Source organism: Corvus moneduloides, chromosome Z, assembly GCF_009650955.1.
Source record: "Corvus moneduloides isolate bCorMon1 chromosome Z, bCorMon1.pri, whole genome shotgun sequence".
In the NCBI taxonomy this organism is placed as follows: Eukaryota; Metazoa; Chordata; class Aves; order Passeriformes; family Corvidae; genus Corvus; species Corvus moneduloides.
In genome coordinates this window covers 23,089,653-23,107,446 of record NC_045511.1, presented here as the reverse complement: position 1 = coordinate 23,107,446, position 17,794 = coordinate 23,089,653, and the positions used below count along the sequence as shown (strand labels likewise).

The window sequence follows — 17,794 nt, the reverse complement described above, 5'->3', positions numbered from 1 at the left end:
TTACTAAGTGGTGACTCAGCTCAGCATTAGAAAATAACATCACTGCAAAACGTCTAAATTCAAGTCTGCACAACTGCTCTTCTCCTGATGATTTTGGAAAAATCAAGTCAATTGTTTAGTCTGACCTGAGCCTCACAGTGTATCACGTCACCCATCTCCTCAGTAGCATAGCTACCTTCCATGAGCATAGACCATATGTATTTGACAGCAATATAAGGAAGACTGTCCATCCCTCTGGTTACTTAAATATGACATGGAAAAGAGAAAAAACCCCCCCACCTTCTAATTTGCCTGCTACAGTTCCCCAGGCACTCGTTCCTGGTGAGGCTTTCTTCTCTAGCTTAGACAACCTTTTAACTACCTGGTCTTTTCTCCCTGCTCATCAAAGAAGGAAACCAAAACGTTTATCCTCAGTCTCATTTGAAGGCTTCAAGACTTTCCCTCCCAGCACCTAAGTTGTTCAGGGTCTTTTTCCCTGCAAAAAATTCAAATTTGCCCAATCCCTCCCAGAAAATCATGGAGTCCCACTGCAAACAGTCCAGCAAGCCACCTGACTCCTCTCCCCAGCATACAACCACAAAGGGGGTGGGACTTGGCCTCGCAGCACTCCACACAAAAGGTGGGCAACCAGCTAGATGGCTGTACTTAAAAAGTTGTATTAAACTTAAAAAGCGGTGTCATGCCATCTGGGTTGTACTTGCTTCAGTAGTAGTCTCCACTGCATCAGTCCTTCTATCTGCCTGTGTGCTTTTGGGAGCAATTTTAAATATCCTCTCAAGTCACTGAGGAAAACAGACCTGATCCTGAAGCTTCTCTGCACTGATCCCTTGACATTCCTCACTGACAGCAACCTCCACTGGATGACAGGTTCAGCTGTCCTTTTCTATAATTTTATATTTCACAGTTTCTCATCTGCAGAAAGTTTAAGCTCATGCTGCAGCCACTTCTCAAACTTTCACAGCAGAGGAGATACTAAAAGAGCAACTGGAAGATAGAAGACAAGTCAGCAGTGGCCAAGTCTCACAACTGGAGCCATCACTTCACACAGAGAGCAGGTTTTTTCCAGGTTAGCTCTGATGTTCGAGACCAGGACTCTAGAGGTAGAATGGTACATGGTATAACATGGTACATCACCAGGTACAGAGAACAAAATGCAGGGCAGTAACTGCCTAAGCCCATGGACCACTGGAGTGCAGAAGGAGTTAAAATTGAATATTCATATGCATTGACTTAAAAGCATGTAGCTGGAACAGCTGCTTTGCTTTTGAATAGACAGCTTTGAGCTGTTCCACAAACATGCTGTGTCTTTAAAAGATGGTTTCAGTACTGAGCCCAAGAGGACTTTATGGTGGAGAGTAAAAAAAAAAGACATTAACACTTTGTACAAAGTGACCAAAGCCAATAAATTGGTATAAAGCCTTAACTCTTTCTTATCCCTTCAAATAAAAAAAGAAAAAATCTACTTGTTCGAAGCATTGCAAAAAATGCTTCAGTTTAGATAACTGACATTCACAACATTCACACACTTTTCTAGACTGGCAGGTTCAAAGCGGAGCCTGCTCACATCCTCGTGATGCTTCTTGATGCCTCTCGATTCTTCTAAAAATGAGCATTTTTTAAATATAGTGACTATATCTTCCTGATATAGGAAGTATTCCTGAACCACTGCTTTGCCAGTGACTGTAATAAGCCAAGAGTTCGAACTGACAAGACAGGTCTTTTCAGAAAACATTAAGAACAGTTCCAGTTAAAACTCAGTACCAGAGATTACAGGTTGTTGCATTTTGGATCAGTGCTACTGGACAGAAGGAAGAGCAAAGCTTTATGTTTTCAGACTGTTAACATTTATATGTTCAAATACTTGAGCACACACCATCTTTAATTGCTGGAAGATCCAATTAGTAAACTGCAAACATTAGATACTGCTTAGCCACTAATTAAAATGATGATGAGATCGCTAGTGTGTAGGACTCCCTTCAGAATGGTCACAGAGCCACCTTCTCCCCACATGCCATCATGGGCACACACTACAGTCCCCCACAACTCTGGCTGGCTCAATCCCTCACTGCCTCACACTGTAGCACATGCTGATGCTGAAGCTTATCTCCTGGATAACCTGAACAAGGCAGCAGGTCAAATCCGTTTGACAGAGTGGGCAACTGCAGCCTGAATGACTTGGAGGCCAGGCATTTACATGCCAAGACATATTAGGGCCTGCACAGTTGAGACAGGAATGGAAGCACTGCTGACTGGGGTCCTTGAGAAGGACACTAGAAGAAACCTAATGTCCAAGCATCTTCTCATGGCTAACTTGCGAACACCATCCAGCCCCAGCACGTGTTTGGGATGAGAGCAGTCACTAGCTCCAGAGAGACCTTCACCTTCTACCATAGTCATAGCTCAGGCTTTCATCCAATTGCTCCCCTGAAATAAGTATGTCTTTTACCCACAATGGTGAATGCATCTGTTGAAATGAAAGTTCCAGTAATGGGAAAAACATATCCTGGAACAACCACACTTGCAAAAATTAAACTAAAAGCAGCAGTAGTATTTAGATCCTTCTGCAGAAAAGTACTCCCTTGCCCTCAAAAGTGAAGGCCCTGCTCTTATATTGCCTTCACTCCACAGCTCTGGAGCTATGGGTATCTGAGGTGTTTCTTTGAACCCACAATACAACCAACTCATGGGATGCAAGAGAAAAAGTCTAAAAAAACAGGAAGCAACTGGAAATTAGGCAGGGATGAGAAAAACTATCTTCTCTGTTTTATACAGAGACAGGGAAAGGATTCCAACCTAGAAATGCAATGTCAAATGATACAACACTTAGAGAATCTCCCCATCTTTTGACACTTTTCCTTCCGTTTCTGACCACTTTTGAATCCAGCAGTAAATTTTATCCTGCTATAGCAGGCAGATGGGACCTCAAAGATAAGTTATTAAAGTTTCCTTGAAAATAAGTGAGAGATTTAGTGGAGAAAAAATGATCTCTCAACCCTAAGCAAGGAAAAGGCTAAAACACATCTTCAGTATTTTCTAGAAGGGGAATCAGCACGAGATACCAACCTCAATGGACAAAGCTGCAGGAAATCAGGTTTGCTAATTCAATTATTCAGGAAACCATTTACTTAAAGCAAAACCTCCATGTTTCTGCAAACAGGGAAAACAGTCCTTCACCAAGCTGTTTTTCCTAACACATTTAAGTTAGGTCTTAAATACATAACACTACAATATACAAGTATATAAATATATAATTATATTTATATATATATATATAATTATATATAAACACTACAATATGCTACATCTGACCTCAGACAGATAGCTTCATATTCTATCACGATTAATAATAGCAGCGGCAGAGGTGTGGAAACACCCAAAGCTAAATGTTCAGGTCAAACACACTAAACAAACCGCTCTCACCCAGGAAAACCTTTTGCAGAACAAGAGATGTATTTTGGGGAGCACCATGTGGAGTGGAGCCAGGAACACCACTGGCCTCATCCCACTGCACTGTGGTACATCACACTACACACATGTCCTGCAATGCTCCGGTAACCTGAGAGGACACAAATCTGGATGAGGGTGACAGAACCACCCTTTTCACCATGTAATGGAAAGAGGAGACCATGGGGACAGGACTGCAAGCCCTCTTCTCAACCTGCAGGTACAAACAGGCAGCACCAGAGAGGAAAGCAGCCCCAGAGTGCACAGGGACCCCTCTCCTTTCCCCAAAAGCTATGAGTCACAGAAGCCATAAGATGGGCCAAGGTTCACTGCTTTTTCCCCTTTTTTTTTCTTTTAAAAAAACCCCATCAGAATTAGAGGTCTGGATATAAAATGAAAACCTGATAATCTAACTTGCAGCACATCTTTTATTTATTCCACAGTATGATTTCTAAGTGCAGAACACTATTAAGGACATCACTCAAGATTCAACAGACCTACAAAAACAGCTTCATAAGCTTTAATAGCTACCAATTCTAATTGAAAAATTCATCTTCTTGAACAACCCAGCTACTACATACTGTCCCCCCAAAATGAATGTTAACGATCTAAATTACATTTATTTAACTCTGGAAAAAACACATTCATTGTAATAAAGATTTTCCGCAACAGCTGCTTTCTTTAACCATGATCTCAAATTTATTCTCTTGAGAATAACTACTGAAGAAAAGCCAAATATAAAATCCTGTTTCCTGTCAATTTAAGCAGAGTTTTTATGTAATCAAAAGCATTGTGGAGGACTAAGCCAAACTGTATTCTCACTACATTCTCAAAATAGGCCTGTCAATGAGACATGAGCAAAAGAAGAAACATTTAGCAAGTTTATTACAGCTCAGAGACCTAAATATCACAATTGTCTTCAAAGCAAGGTTGTACATTGCTCAATAAAAAACAACTGCAGAAATTAAAGTTAATAAACGGCCAAGTTCCTTCAAAGAAAGTTCCCAGGGTCTACTTGGCAAGGATGCAAGTCACACAGTACTGTCCATTAAGACAATTATAAATAATTTTGCAAATGCAAAATCAGCATAACCAAAGTACACGGAAATCTGGCAGCTTGCCGCTGCATCCTATAACAACAGGAATCTGGGCTGCAAAACTGAATGCATTCATTCTGACAGGCACCATCAACTAGACATTTAGCATGGTTTGACCCAAAAAAAGTACCAATCACTCATCATCTACTTCATACCAGGAAATTTTTTTGGAGCGAAAATTAATAGTCATGTTAACTCACAATAAAATTTTGATATCAGCTATAGACAAACAACAATTGCACGCAAACAACAGTTGCACTTAAACAGCTCAGAAAGACAACAGCAAAATTCTCAGTCAGTTCCAGGAAAGCAGATCCACAGAGAGGCATGCATAAAGTATAAAAAGGGCAAAAATACTTCCCACAAAAAAGCCTCTCACTACAGGATATCAAACACATTAAACTACTATATTTTAGGAAAAAATCAGGGACCTAACATGGGAGTTGTTTTGCATAACTCTTATAAAATTTTCATCTTTCCTCAAGCACTTAATCTCTGTTTCTGGACATAGGGCTAACTTCAGGGGAACACTGAGGGAGAGGCCAAATTCCTTCTTGATTTTCCAGCTTGATTAACAGTACCCACAAAATGCCTGAGGAAGCTTGGTTGAGACAGAATGAAGAACTTCTATGCCTTTTGTTTTTCTTGTGTATTAATCACGTTATACAAACATCTCCTCAACAAGGTTGGAATAAATCAAGTAATGAAGGCAAAGACCATTTTTCATTTTAAAAATGTGACACTGCATGCTATTGGAACATGGTTTATGCTGTTTATTATCTTAGCCTAAAGAAAGGTTATCCACACTACGTTTGCTGGTGTAACTCCAGCAATATGTCATATTTAGCATAGATAAGTCTTACATCAAAAGTAGTGCTTGAGCCAGCAGAATACATCTCCCCAGGGATTTCTGGGACTATGACTACATCTATCTTAGGGCTTTTGCTTAATCTTCAACAACATTAAGGAGTTCAGTTTATTTACAGACTCCAGAGTGGCACATCAGTGTCAATGAAACACATTACTATCAGAGATTAAAACACGGGGTAGGGACAGAGGCTTTAAGAATGTCTCAAAGGTCGGTCACGCTGAAGCCATGCCATTCACCACCGAGCATCACAACAGTTTCAAACTCTTGGTATTTAAGTTACTTCTCCAGAAGCTACACCAAAAAAAAAGCACAATGAAAATGCAAAACGCCGTGAACCACCGCAGTAACAGCACCTAGGAACAGTATTTTGTTGAGCTGCTCCACAACTTGTTTCACACGCTGCCAAAGTGGTTGTGCAACAGCAGTCAGGGAGGCCCCTGCGTTAAGAAGAATATTAGCAAATGTAGTTACTGCTGTCCCCCAGGTCCACAGGACTGTTTGGAGAGGCCGAGGGCAGCTCCCAGAGGGCAGGCAAGCGGATGTATGCTCAGTAATCCCTCCTGTCCCACTGAAGATTGAAAGAACTACACACAAAAGACCAAATCTAGCCCAGGATTTCAAACTATAGGAAAGACGTAAGATTTTCCCCAGGTGGTTCACACAAAAGCAAGAGAATAATCAGATTCTGAGGGTGGGCAGGGTGGGCAATAGAAATATCAAGAGAATTAGGACATAAGGTGTTTAAATATGTAAAACAACAGGAATAAGCTCACTGGCTAGTCTGTTGCCGACAGAATTAGTGTGATGAATGAGTGAATGATAAATGTTGTCTTTCACATATATGATTTTAACATTTACAAGTGATAATATACTATGTAGAAATAGTGTTAAGGTAAAATATAGTTAAGTAGAAACAAGATTAAGAGTGAATTGTAACTTCGAAATAATTGTAGTATGTTGTGAAACGTAGTAATAAATACATGGTAATAAATGTCCCTTAAGTTGACAAACTACAGAGCCAGAAACCAGGACATCTTAAAGAAACAAAGATAAACCACATGCATCCCAGGAAGTTTGTTATCTCATCAAGACTCACACCTCCCAAGGAAACTGTCAGCTACAAATTAGGTTGGAGACTGGGGAGGCACCGGAGTGGGGTGCCTGCCTTCAATTCTGAAGCTACCCAGAGGAGCGAGGCGGCGTCGTGCTGGCGGGAGGGGGCAGAGATCGGAGAGGGGGGAAAGTTGAGTGAAGTATAAATTACTTTCTGGGCTTATTGACTATGTTTAAAGAAGTACTTAAGTTCACGGTAAAATGAATGGAGCCACGCCTCTGGCAGTATTGCTAAGCACCCCAGCGCTGTGATATGCCTTTGTTCTACTAATAAATGTTCAATATTATGCTACTGAAAATTCGGCTCGCGAATTCATTTATCTCAGTAGTAATGGGTTTCTACGGCAGAAACAGAAGTTTGTGAAAATACAGCACAAAATAAAGTGCCTGGAGAAGGTGTCTAACATCACGTCAGAGACACAACTACTAGGAACAGGAGTCCTTCCCTTGAGTGCAGCCAAGAAGGAGATCTGGAAAGGGCCTCACTACTGCCTATCTCCTCCAAGTCATGATCCTTCATCCATGGGATTGATTCAAACAGGAAAACAGGTGCACCATGGTAAGATGTGGAGTACCGAATCCTCACTGCACGGATACTGAACGGTGTAGGTCCTGCATCGCCCTCCATCACCACTTGCTCTCATCTCTCACTTCCTCTGCCAGCACCTGAGAACATGCCAAAACTCTCCACAAGCCGAATTTAAAGGATTTGTGAAAGGGTCTGAGGACTGATAGGCAGCCAGTGGTTACGAAAAGATCATTCCAATTCTTACACCGTGTGGACTCATCTCCCCACCACCTGGAGCCAGTGGCTATTACCCAACTGCCTCCCGCAGCTCTAAAGGATCTGTTGCCCCTTTGGGAATTGCTCCTTGCTGTGCAGGGATTTGGGAAGGCCTCTCTCCCTGTCGGCGTCTCCACCCGCATGCCACTGCCCTGCTGCGGGCGCCGGTGAGCGGAGCGGCTCCCGCCTGCCCGCACGCACCTCGGGGGACAGCCTGCGTCCAGCCTCCCTCCCGAAACACGAGGGGAATCCACCCAGGAAACTGGCAGAAACACCACTGAGCGCACTCGGAGAGCCTGGACAGGCATGCCGCTCACTGCGAGGGCTGCTTTTCCTCTACCGCGCCGATGGCCGGGGAGCCCGGCGCGCAGCCCGGCCCGGAGCCCGCCGAGCCGCGGGGCAGAGCAGGGACGGCGCACCGGCCCTTGCCCACCCCGGCCTCCGCTGCCGCGCAGAGCGCCCACCGCCCCGGCCCCGCCGGCCGCTCACCCGGGATCTCGCTCCCCGCCGCGACCGCGGAGCCCCCGGGCGGGCCTCCAGCGCCGTGCCCGGCAATGTCCGCCCCCCGCGCCGCACACCTGCCGCGCTGCCCGCGCCCCCGACCCTACCTGGCCGGCGCAGCAGCGGGCGGACATGCTGGCAGAGCGGGGCGGCGCGGCTCCCTCCCCGCTCCCGCATGCAGGAGCTCGCAGGGCTGGGATGTCCTGGGCTGCGCAGGGCAGCGCGGGGCGCCGCGGGCGGAGCAGCACCGCCTCTGCCCGGCTGACGGCCCGGCCCGGCCCCGCCGTCCCGCTTCCGCTGTCGTCAGCCCGCGTGTGAGCTTCGCTACCTCGCTCCCCGAGCCAGCAGGAGCGGCGGCAGCTGCCATACGGAGGGTGGATCCGAGCGGGGCCATCCTCGGCAGGCTGTCCTGCTAGCGAGGACACTGCTGAGACCACCTGCCTAATTACATACCCACTAAAACACCTGGTTTTGAGTAGCTGGAATCTAATAAATTGACTGAATAAGGCATTGAAACATGCGGATCTTACGAGGCCGGGTGTCAAACTGAATTTTAACGCTGTAGTGCACCAATCCCGGTGCAAACTGCTTTTCCGCATCGCAGGGCTGGCACGCGAGCCCGTTCCGCGTGGAAAAGCCATGTTTGTTCCAAGGACAGCTGTAAGGCCGTGCTTTCCTAACAGTAGCTGAGACCTTTCCTCGGTGTTTCCGAAATACATTCGGCAGCCTCAGTCACTAAGAACCATGCACAGTACTAGGCAGGAGCCAAGGATTTCTCAGCTTCCCATGTGATGATAGGAACTTGCAAAGCTAAACTCAGATATGACAAGTGTAAGATGAATGCGTGTTTACAAAGAGACTGCGTGAATCTGCTTATAGATAACGCCAGAGACTTGTCGATAAGGAAATAACAAGAGAACCCATTAATCTCAGAAAGATTTCCTAATTGACACGGACTGCTGCTCCGCCAAGGTCATGCTAGACTCCTGAATTTTGTGAAGAACAAAGACTTAATAGAGTTATGAATATTACCTTCTCTGCCCAGCGTGGACTTAAAGCTAATTTAATGATCATGAACGGCTACATATTATGGAGACATGTAGTAGGTGGATGGGGAAGTCTGTACTTTCACAGGACTCCTCTGTCTCCTCTGTGGACACTAACATCTAGCGACATGAATTTTCCACACAGATAGAAATTACTACTGCAAAGCTATGAAAAGTAGAAATTAAGGACTCTGTGGAAAGACTCCCTGTCCTTGACTGCTTTGTGTCCCCTGCGTGTGTGTGTGCATACTGAAATATTTAATATAACTATTTTAAACTCTATTTCTAGTCTTAACTGCCCTTGCTTTAGGAATTCAGAGCAACTAAAAGCTATTACCCTGAATATGGGTACATATGTGTAGATAATGTAGCAACACCTACCAAGGAAACTGGGGTGGATTGCAGGATGTAAAAGCCCTTCCTCTTTCCTCATGTATGCAAACAGAGTTGATGCTTTAGGAAGTGGATCATGTGATGAATCAGTATTACATAATTTGGTTATGCTAGGGACTGAAGAGACCAGTTATCATAGCAGTACATTTAATAAAAAACAGACAAGTACTTTGTTTTTAATGGTGCTCCAAAAGCTGCATATATTCAGCTAGAGACAATGTATTTACCACTCTTATAAAATTAATTCTGTCAACCAGATGGTTATTAAACTTCAAAGGACACCAGTTTCTGGGCATCCAGGAGGCCCTCAGCACAGTTCAGGCACTGATGTGGCTGATGCTCCTGCTTTGTAGAAGCAGCAAAAGTCCCAACTTCAGGTGAGGACTCCTCGTCAGGACTGGGGCTGGAGGCTCAGCACACCTTCTCTGATTTATAGCTCCATTCCCCAGAAGCTGTAGGGACAGACTCAAGAATTGAACAACAGACAGGAAAGCAGCATGACCAGCCAACAGGCAGTGGAAAACCACTGGTGTGTTTAGCTCTGAAACACAGTCAGCTTCCCAAAGAATGTGGTTAAGACATGGGAACACAAGGATCACAGCGTAGTGAGAACTCAGCAAAACTGCAATCATCTTCTATTTCTGTTCCAGACTTCTCATACAGTTGCAAGAAGCTGTCTGGTCAGGCTTTGCTTAATTTCCACATCTGCAAAATCAACTCAAAACATGAAGGAGAATCTGAGGTTTAATGCAAAAATGAAACTGTCTTACAAGGAGAGACTGGTGAAGGTGACACATGGGTGGAAGAGTATGAGGGGCTGTACCACATGCATGTCTGCGATAGCAACCAGCATTCACTGAGTGGGGAGCACCATTAATTCACTGCTCTATGCAGGTCTGTTATGCCAGCCAGTGCTGTTAGGAATAAATCCAGCCTCTGCACTGAAGAAAACAGCAGAGCTCTGTAATGTACTTTCCAATCAGTTAGAGCACCCTAGAGCTCTGGGATGTGTGCCTTGGCTTTTTCAGTAAAAATTCATCACCAGAAAGGCTTGAACTTCCCTGCTGTGTTGCTGGCAAACATTACGCAGACTAACAGCAAAGCAATGTGCAGATGTTACTACATGGAAAGAGTTGTCACTCAAACTATCAGTGCATTTAGAACAAGGTTTATCCATCAAATATACATTCTAAAATCAGAGAAGGCTGATCTGATTTACTGGGCAGAAATCTTCAACCAGTAGTAATTCCTGCCTCAAAATCTTCCTTTTGGCAGGGGGCCTCTTTGAAGAGATGCTTATTCTGATTTAGGGCTTTCAAGTGACAGGGAATTCACAGCATCAGTAGGGAAAGGCAAGATGCTTTGGTCTTGCTTTGTATAACGAATTTTATGCACGCAGACTTACAGAGTTCTAATAAGTCAGGAAGAATGGGGGCATGGAGTGTCCCCATAGGACAAAAGACAGCCAAGGAGTACCCAAGAATGGACTTAAAACACTGATCTCCATTCAGGTGCCGGGGAACAAAGAAGGAAAGAAAACTCTGGGTTAGAAGTTGTAAGCATGGGGCAGTTCTCGGGAAAACCCCTGCTCAGAAGCCAGTTGTGCCCTGGGAGCAAACCATTTTCCTCACCAGTGTGTGCACAGGCAGAGTAGCAGAACCTGAAGCCCCTGGAGAATGTCACTTTGAGGCACCTTCAGGCAGCCTACAGGATAACCAACCCATTTTTATACATACCAGTGACCTGTGGCACATCAGCTTTGCTCAGGTCACCAGGACAGGCGTTATTACCCTCAGATGCCAACCGCAGTTTCACTTGCATTTGTTGCATCCTTGCACATATCCACTTTACTCTTCACCCACTCATTCCTACATGGATTATTTTTACAGAAGTAGAGGTTCTCACCATCCTCCTTCACTGTGAGAAGAATGCAGTATTACTATCTCTACAGAGAACTCCAAAGATGTTTGTGGTGAAGCAGAAAGCTTTTTGGGGTAGCACAGGGAAGTCATAACTTACCAAGAATGCTCAAAGACTCTCTGCTTCCTCAGTATGAAGCAGCCCAGTGTATTTTAGGATAAGAATATTAGGAATTGCATTGTTTTGTTCACATATTCTGAAATAAAGCTACAACTCAGAACAATGCTTTCAATGTTATGTAATTTCAAGTTTTTTCATAATTAAACGTTTTTGGTTTGTGTCAATTGGCAAAATGAAGAGCACAAAAAGTCTGCATCCAGTGAGGAGGAGAAATATGCCACTTGACTGTTTTTCAGGTGAAATGAAATATGGTGATTTTTTCCAAATGTAAATGCAAGCAGAAAGAAAACAAACTAGATTATTACATGTTGTGGTGGTCACTTCTGTAAATTTAGAATTTGTATGCCTGTTAAAACAAAAAAGGCTTGAAATTGCTTTTTAAGAAAATGGGTATTTTGCTTGAGCCTAGTAGTTAAGACAACAGGCAAAAACAAGATTATGGGAAGGAGGAGTAATGTCTACGCATGTGCACATACATGCTCTGGAAACCACAACTGAGATTCCCAATTGGAGTTCTGACACAGCCAATAACAACCTTACTGTTTGCTACAGTTGTTTCCCGTGGAAAAGGTATTCCAGTACAGGGAAGCACTGTGCAAAGGTGTGAGCAGGCAGCAGAAGTAACTTACTCATCACCTGCAGTTTTACTTGTGGGTCACTGCAAGACCATCTATGTCATGCAGTCTAGGTGGCTAAAGACCATAATAAAGGCATGACTTTCTCCATTTTTTCCTAAATGTGCACCAGTACCTGGATTATGGACCACTTCTCCCCACATTCTTGTAGGTAGCCAAGGGTTTCCAGAAGCCTTGGCCTTTGGACATCTCCCAAAATCCAGCGTACCCTAAGAATCATGCCAGAAGCAGCTGGAACAGCACAGTATGTCCGAGCTGTGGGCCTGACAAAAAGAAAGTTGGAATATCCCAGTACTTGTTACTGCTGTGACTGGATGATCACCCTTATGACTGTGCATGGAGGTTGGGGAGGCACCGCGAGCAACCACAACAGCAATGTGAGCACCCAAGGATCTGCCAGGGCAAGGCAAGAGCAGCCTTCAACTATAAATCCCTGAGGTAGGGTGATCACAGAGACTATTAGTGGATGTGGGGCCTGACACACACATGTAACTACCCCTTCCAGAACAATGGGTTGGTCATAACACAAAATTGTGGTATCTTCCTCTATATCTTTACTAGTGTTTTGTAATTCACACAAATATTTTCTGACTGGTAGCAGTTACTGATTTCTAAAAAATTATCCATGCATTTAAGTATTTAAATTTGGTTAGATTCTGGTCAAATGAAACTTGCTGGACTTGAAAGAAAGCATTGCAAAGCATTTGAAGAGTTTAGTATTAAAAAACCCACAAGGCTGGTATTCCCAGGCAAATTTGCTTAAAGAACCTTTCTTTTGAGAATGATAGTTTAATAAACTGGTTGCTTAATTGTTTTTCCAATCCAATGTTAGAGTGGATTACAATCTGCATTGTCTGTTACGGAAATGCATCAATTACACATTTCTGAGCAGGTTAATTTTTAGAAGTGAAGCACAGAAGTGTGGCATTACACAGCTTTGCACTGAACTCCCCAGTACTGCATTTGCACGCTCTTCATTGCCCCTTTCTAGCACAATGACATGAAAGGCCACTTAAGAAATGCTGTTCTTTCTAAGCCCCCTGCCACTGGATGCAGCACAGCATTTCCTTCCTACTCAGAATTTCATTGCATGATGTCTCAGATTTTCAATCACAGCTAATACCTTTACCTTAGGAACAAGTGACGTGGACATTTAACTTTGGTGATGCTGAGGAAACAGTGTGCTGGGTAAAAAGAAGACAGCAGTGTATCCCAGCATATTTACACATTTCAGACACTCAGGTAACCAGCCAGCAGCAGGCAGTCTGGTGCTGGCTGGGAGGCACTGAGTCATAATGGAGTTAATGAGTGACAGATGGAAGAAGGGAAGCCTGCATATCCTCAAATTACCAGATAAGGTCAATATAGAGGGTCTACTAAAGCAGCTCTACAAGAATATGAGGTTAAACAGACTCAAGCTTATCGACAACCTGGTTCTCCATCCTTACAAGGGACTTGAAGCTTGCAGAGTGATCACTCTCAGAGAGAAAAGCAAGCACTAGGTTAAGGTCAGTCAGTTGTTACTATATCTGACCACCTGCCTTATTTTTCTGTTGCACACAGCCTCTAGCAGCAGGAAAAACTAAGCCAGTTGTAAATCAGTATTTCAACTCCTGCAATTAAGTCTGATAGATTAAAATCAGTTTCTACCATCATATATAGAGATGAAAACCATCTTTATATAAAAAGGCACTGTCTTTCTGCAGTGCTGACTTTCTTGGGATGCTGATGTGGGAACACTAGAGGAAGCTCCTGAACCTACAGGTAAATTTAGAGTAACAAGAAAAGGGCAGTTTTACATTTGTCAGCTCAGTAGTAGACTTCTTCAGGACTGTCAGATTGCAATAATTAATTATCTGTTAAATTTTTTTGACAGTGAACTTTTTCTTTTAAAAAAATAATTAATTTGCAGATGACAGGTCCATGCAGGACAGCATAAGTATTCTTTGAGGGTACCTGCCTACCAGCTGGGCCCAAAGTAGAGATTTCCCCAAATCAAAGCACACAGCTTTGATATAGACTTGTTGTGTAACTGTCAGTGCCAAAGGAATAAATCTCCTGCGGTAGGCAATAAAGTACACAACACTCATACATTCTAATTAAGAGTAAAGTGCCTCATCTTCTTCCAGCTCTGCAGATCATTCTGCTTATATCACAGTAACGAATACCGTTACTATGAAACTTGCGGGGCACAATTTGAGCTGGCAGCACAAGAAATGGTTACAATGCTAATGGCCTCTGTGCTGTCCACAAAGCAAGCCCCTCAAAAAATCCTTGTGCAGGACCTGCCAATCTATGGATTTGATTCTTTGGAAGAAAGAGACAGAACCCTCCCCAGCACCCTGTCCTTTTATTTGAAAGAAGTTTCTAAAAAGAAGTAAACAGAAATTTTCTGAATAAGTTGCCAACAAAGAAGAAAAAAAGATTGGAAACACTAGAATGGAACACAGAGATGACAGGAGTCCAGTTCAATAGCATCACAGCTCTACTTAGGAAAACCTGAAAATGAGAAATTGGCATTATGTGATCAAAAGTTTGGCCAAATAGAGCTCTCTCACTAGCAAGACCAGAGCTGCTTCAAGAATCTTCCTGGTAGTGGTGGGCTACAGGAGGAATCAGTCTAATTTCCAGAAGGTCTTCCAGAAGACTAGGATCAACAGGTGGTTTTCCTAGGCAGTGCTGAGTTTTGGAGCCAAAAGAGACTGCAGCCGTGCAGGTCTTTTCCACAGCCAATTGCACTACTGGATATCAGCAAGGTGTATGTCAAAATACACCCTGCCAAAAGTGTTCAAAACACTCTGTTCAGCTTTCTGAGAAGTTTTTCTATTTCAACCTGATAAATCATAGGCAGACGTATCCCTGGTTTATCCTGTAATAAAGAGAACGGAGAGAATAGCTTAACTCAGAGACAAAGCTGACATATCTGAGTATAAAATACAAGGGGGAGGAGAGGGATTAAAAGAAAAACAGACCCAATAACAGACTCTTTTGTAATGACCCCTTCCTTCTCCTGGAGTATTAAAAGGTTGCAGGTGAAACCTGCTCTGTAGAAGAATCATTACACTGGAGCACATGGAGCATAAACATTTGTGCACCAGAAGAAATGGCTAAGTAAGCAGTGCACATGCATTCAAGAGACAAAGAACAGTAACAAAAGCCAAGGATGACTGGTAAAAAGAAAGAATTGGCAGTACTGCCTGCAGCGCATCAAGGCAAGGCCACACCATGTATAGAAGAATACCAAAAATGCAAAACAACTCTATGTTACAACTCAGCTCTGAACCCTCTTTGTCAAAACAAAAAGGCTGCTAGGATCACACAGCATTGGCATTAATCAAGAACCAGGGAGACAGAGGAGGATGTGATTACCACAAGTAATCATGGCATCTACAAGAAAAGGAAATCAGTTTTGTTTAAAACAGAGAGTACCTTTGTGTATGGTGTGCTCACACAATGAGTTTTATTATATTTATTGTGGTAGCAAAGTGGAAGAAGAAAACAATGTTCTAGTTCAATTATATAAACAATACCAGTACAATGCATAGAAGTCACTCAAACTCCATCAAGTCTCATGGTAAAAGCCATCACGTATATTCAGTAAATTGATGTGAGTAGAAACAGATTGTCAATGCTGAAGCATGATTAACATGATTTAGAGCTTACAAACGAACCAAGGCACAAATTAAACAGTATTTAGATGACTAATTGCATGACTGCATATTGTATTCACCACAAGTCCCAAATATTTCTTCCAGAGTTCTAACCTAAGTCACAAAAGTTAAGTCAAACCATCCAAAAGGCTGAGATTAAGAAAAATATTGTGCTGATCCTTTCTCTAATCTTATTTTACTCTGTGCTGCACATACATTTTATCTGTGTACACCATCACTAAGAGCAAGGCAATTTTAGTCCCTGACACAGGCAGCTTCAGTCAGCTCCACTCAATTGAAACAACTCAGCTGAACTCAAGCGAAAACAAGACTTACTGCACACACTCATGGTATAGAACAGGCCCCAACTGTATATACAGAGCACAGTATGCCAAATTGCTGTGTGGGAGCTGGAAGGAAACAACTCCTGAACTTGTATTATATAAAAAATTGCACTTTTTGAGCCTCTGCTGTGGCATACACACAAACAAGACAATGGTCTTGGTCACAAAATATCCTCTCACTTTGTTTTGCCAACTGACAGGGGCAATTTAAAGGACACAGACACCAATGGAAAGAACGACTTATTTTACTATGAATATTAAGGCAACACAGAAGTAAAATGATACATTCAATAAAACAATAAGCTTACTACACACTCGGCTTTAGCAACATGCAAAAGTAAGCAAGCTAATGCAACTAATCATTACTACACAAGAGAAAGGATAATGATTTAGAAAGATATATCACCCCTTGCCTAAAAAGTTTACCATCATCCGGAGTCCAAAATTGCTGGGGAGCCCCATTTCACAGTGAGGACCTGGAGAGCCCTTCCTGGCAATTGGGAAAATCCTACACGGTGTGTCCACTCATAGATGAGGTCACCAAATTCACCCTGAAATGGGCTCCAGCTTTTATAGGCCCGAATCAGCAAGTCAAAGTGAAGCACTTGGGTCTGATGGCATACTTCCCTCCCATCTAGGGCCAGGGCTTGGCCAGAGCCCAAGCCTTGGCTAGGAGGGTTTTCCCTAAAATACCCTACAAACAGGCCTCTATTAATGCCCCCTTGGGAAAGTTTCTTAAAATGATACATTTCTTGCAGATAATTGCACAAGGTTATGTGAAAGTTTCTAAAGCAGCCAGTTTGGTGATAAATAGCTAGCATAAGCATCTTGGTCATCTATTTCTAGCTAAATAATACTGATGGTGCTAGTCACATAATGCCCAGGATTCATCTTGTAAGTCAGCTCTGGCTGAGGCCTGCTGCTCAGGCCTGAGCACATCACACTTAAAGTCGACACTTACAGAGCACAGTAACCGTGCCCTGTACATTAATACACTGACTGCCCATCTAACTTGGTACCTACTCTAGAACTTTTGCCAGTAGGAGCTCAGAGGATTGCTACTTGTTCTAGTGGAAAAGATTTCCTTCAGGGAAGAGTATTGTCTAGACAGATACAGCTTTTTACAAGAAGGAAATGGTGTTACTCCCAAAGCAGAACTGACAAAATTAACATTGTCACTGTCATGCAAACCTTACCTGTTACACACAAGAGCTGGGATACTGCATTTTTCAGTGACTATTTGTTTTAGGGGCTGAAGGTTTCCAAGATTTTTGGACCAGTCAGAAAGATGTGCTAAATAAGCTAATGCGAAAAAATTTACAGTACTCCTAAATCCCTCTACCCTATTCAGATTAACATATTTTTGAACCTGTGCCAGTGAGAAGTAGCACTGTAGTTATCTTAATCCTCTAGCCTGCAATGAGGAGAATGATGTTTGATTAATCAAACAAAAAATAAAAACTTATATAACTAATGTTAATGGGTAAAACTTTTCTCTACACTGTCAGTTAGATCTTAGGAAATTTGCTTACTTTTCAACTGCCAACAACCAATACAGAACACAGTAGACTACTGGGAAACTACTAACTCTGCTCCCTTACAAGGCCAGCCTTTACATAAGCTCAAGTAGCAGCAAAATGAAGGAACACACAAGCAAGATGATGGCTGCTGTTCCTCTGCAAGCCTCAAAGTCTTGTACTACTACTGGGGGAGGTCTTCCCACCCTGGCTATTCTGGAAGTGCCTGATAATAGTTATGAGTTATAACACTTCAGATTATCAGGGCTTGAGGGAAACCTTCTGGTGACAGACACAAGGACTGTCACCACCTCCTAGGCAGGACAGATAAATCTGTATCACCTTCCTAACCCTTGTCC

General features: G+C 43.1%; 1 protein-coding gene across 2 annotated transcripts in view; it reads right to left on the bottom strand.

Annotated features, from left to right (window-relative positions):
* Positions 1 to 16,478, bottom strand: part of SERINC5 (serine incorporator 5) — a 50,102-nt gene extending 33,624 nt beyond the window's left edge. Inside the window, exon 1 of one of the 2 annotated variants that reach the window (XM_032095182.1) lies at positions 16,345 to 16,478. In XM_032095182.1, coding sequence (XP_031951073.1) covers positions 16,345 to 16,380 — 36 coding nt within the window. In that variant the 5' untranslated portion in view covers positions 16,381 to 16,478. Of the gene's footprint in view, positions 1 to 7,917; positions 8,244 to 16,344 lie in introns of those variants that run through there. The other variant, XM_032095183.1, reaches the window with a different exon arrangement.
* Between the last annotated feature and the right edge of the window lie 1,316 nt (positions 16,479 to 17,794).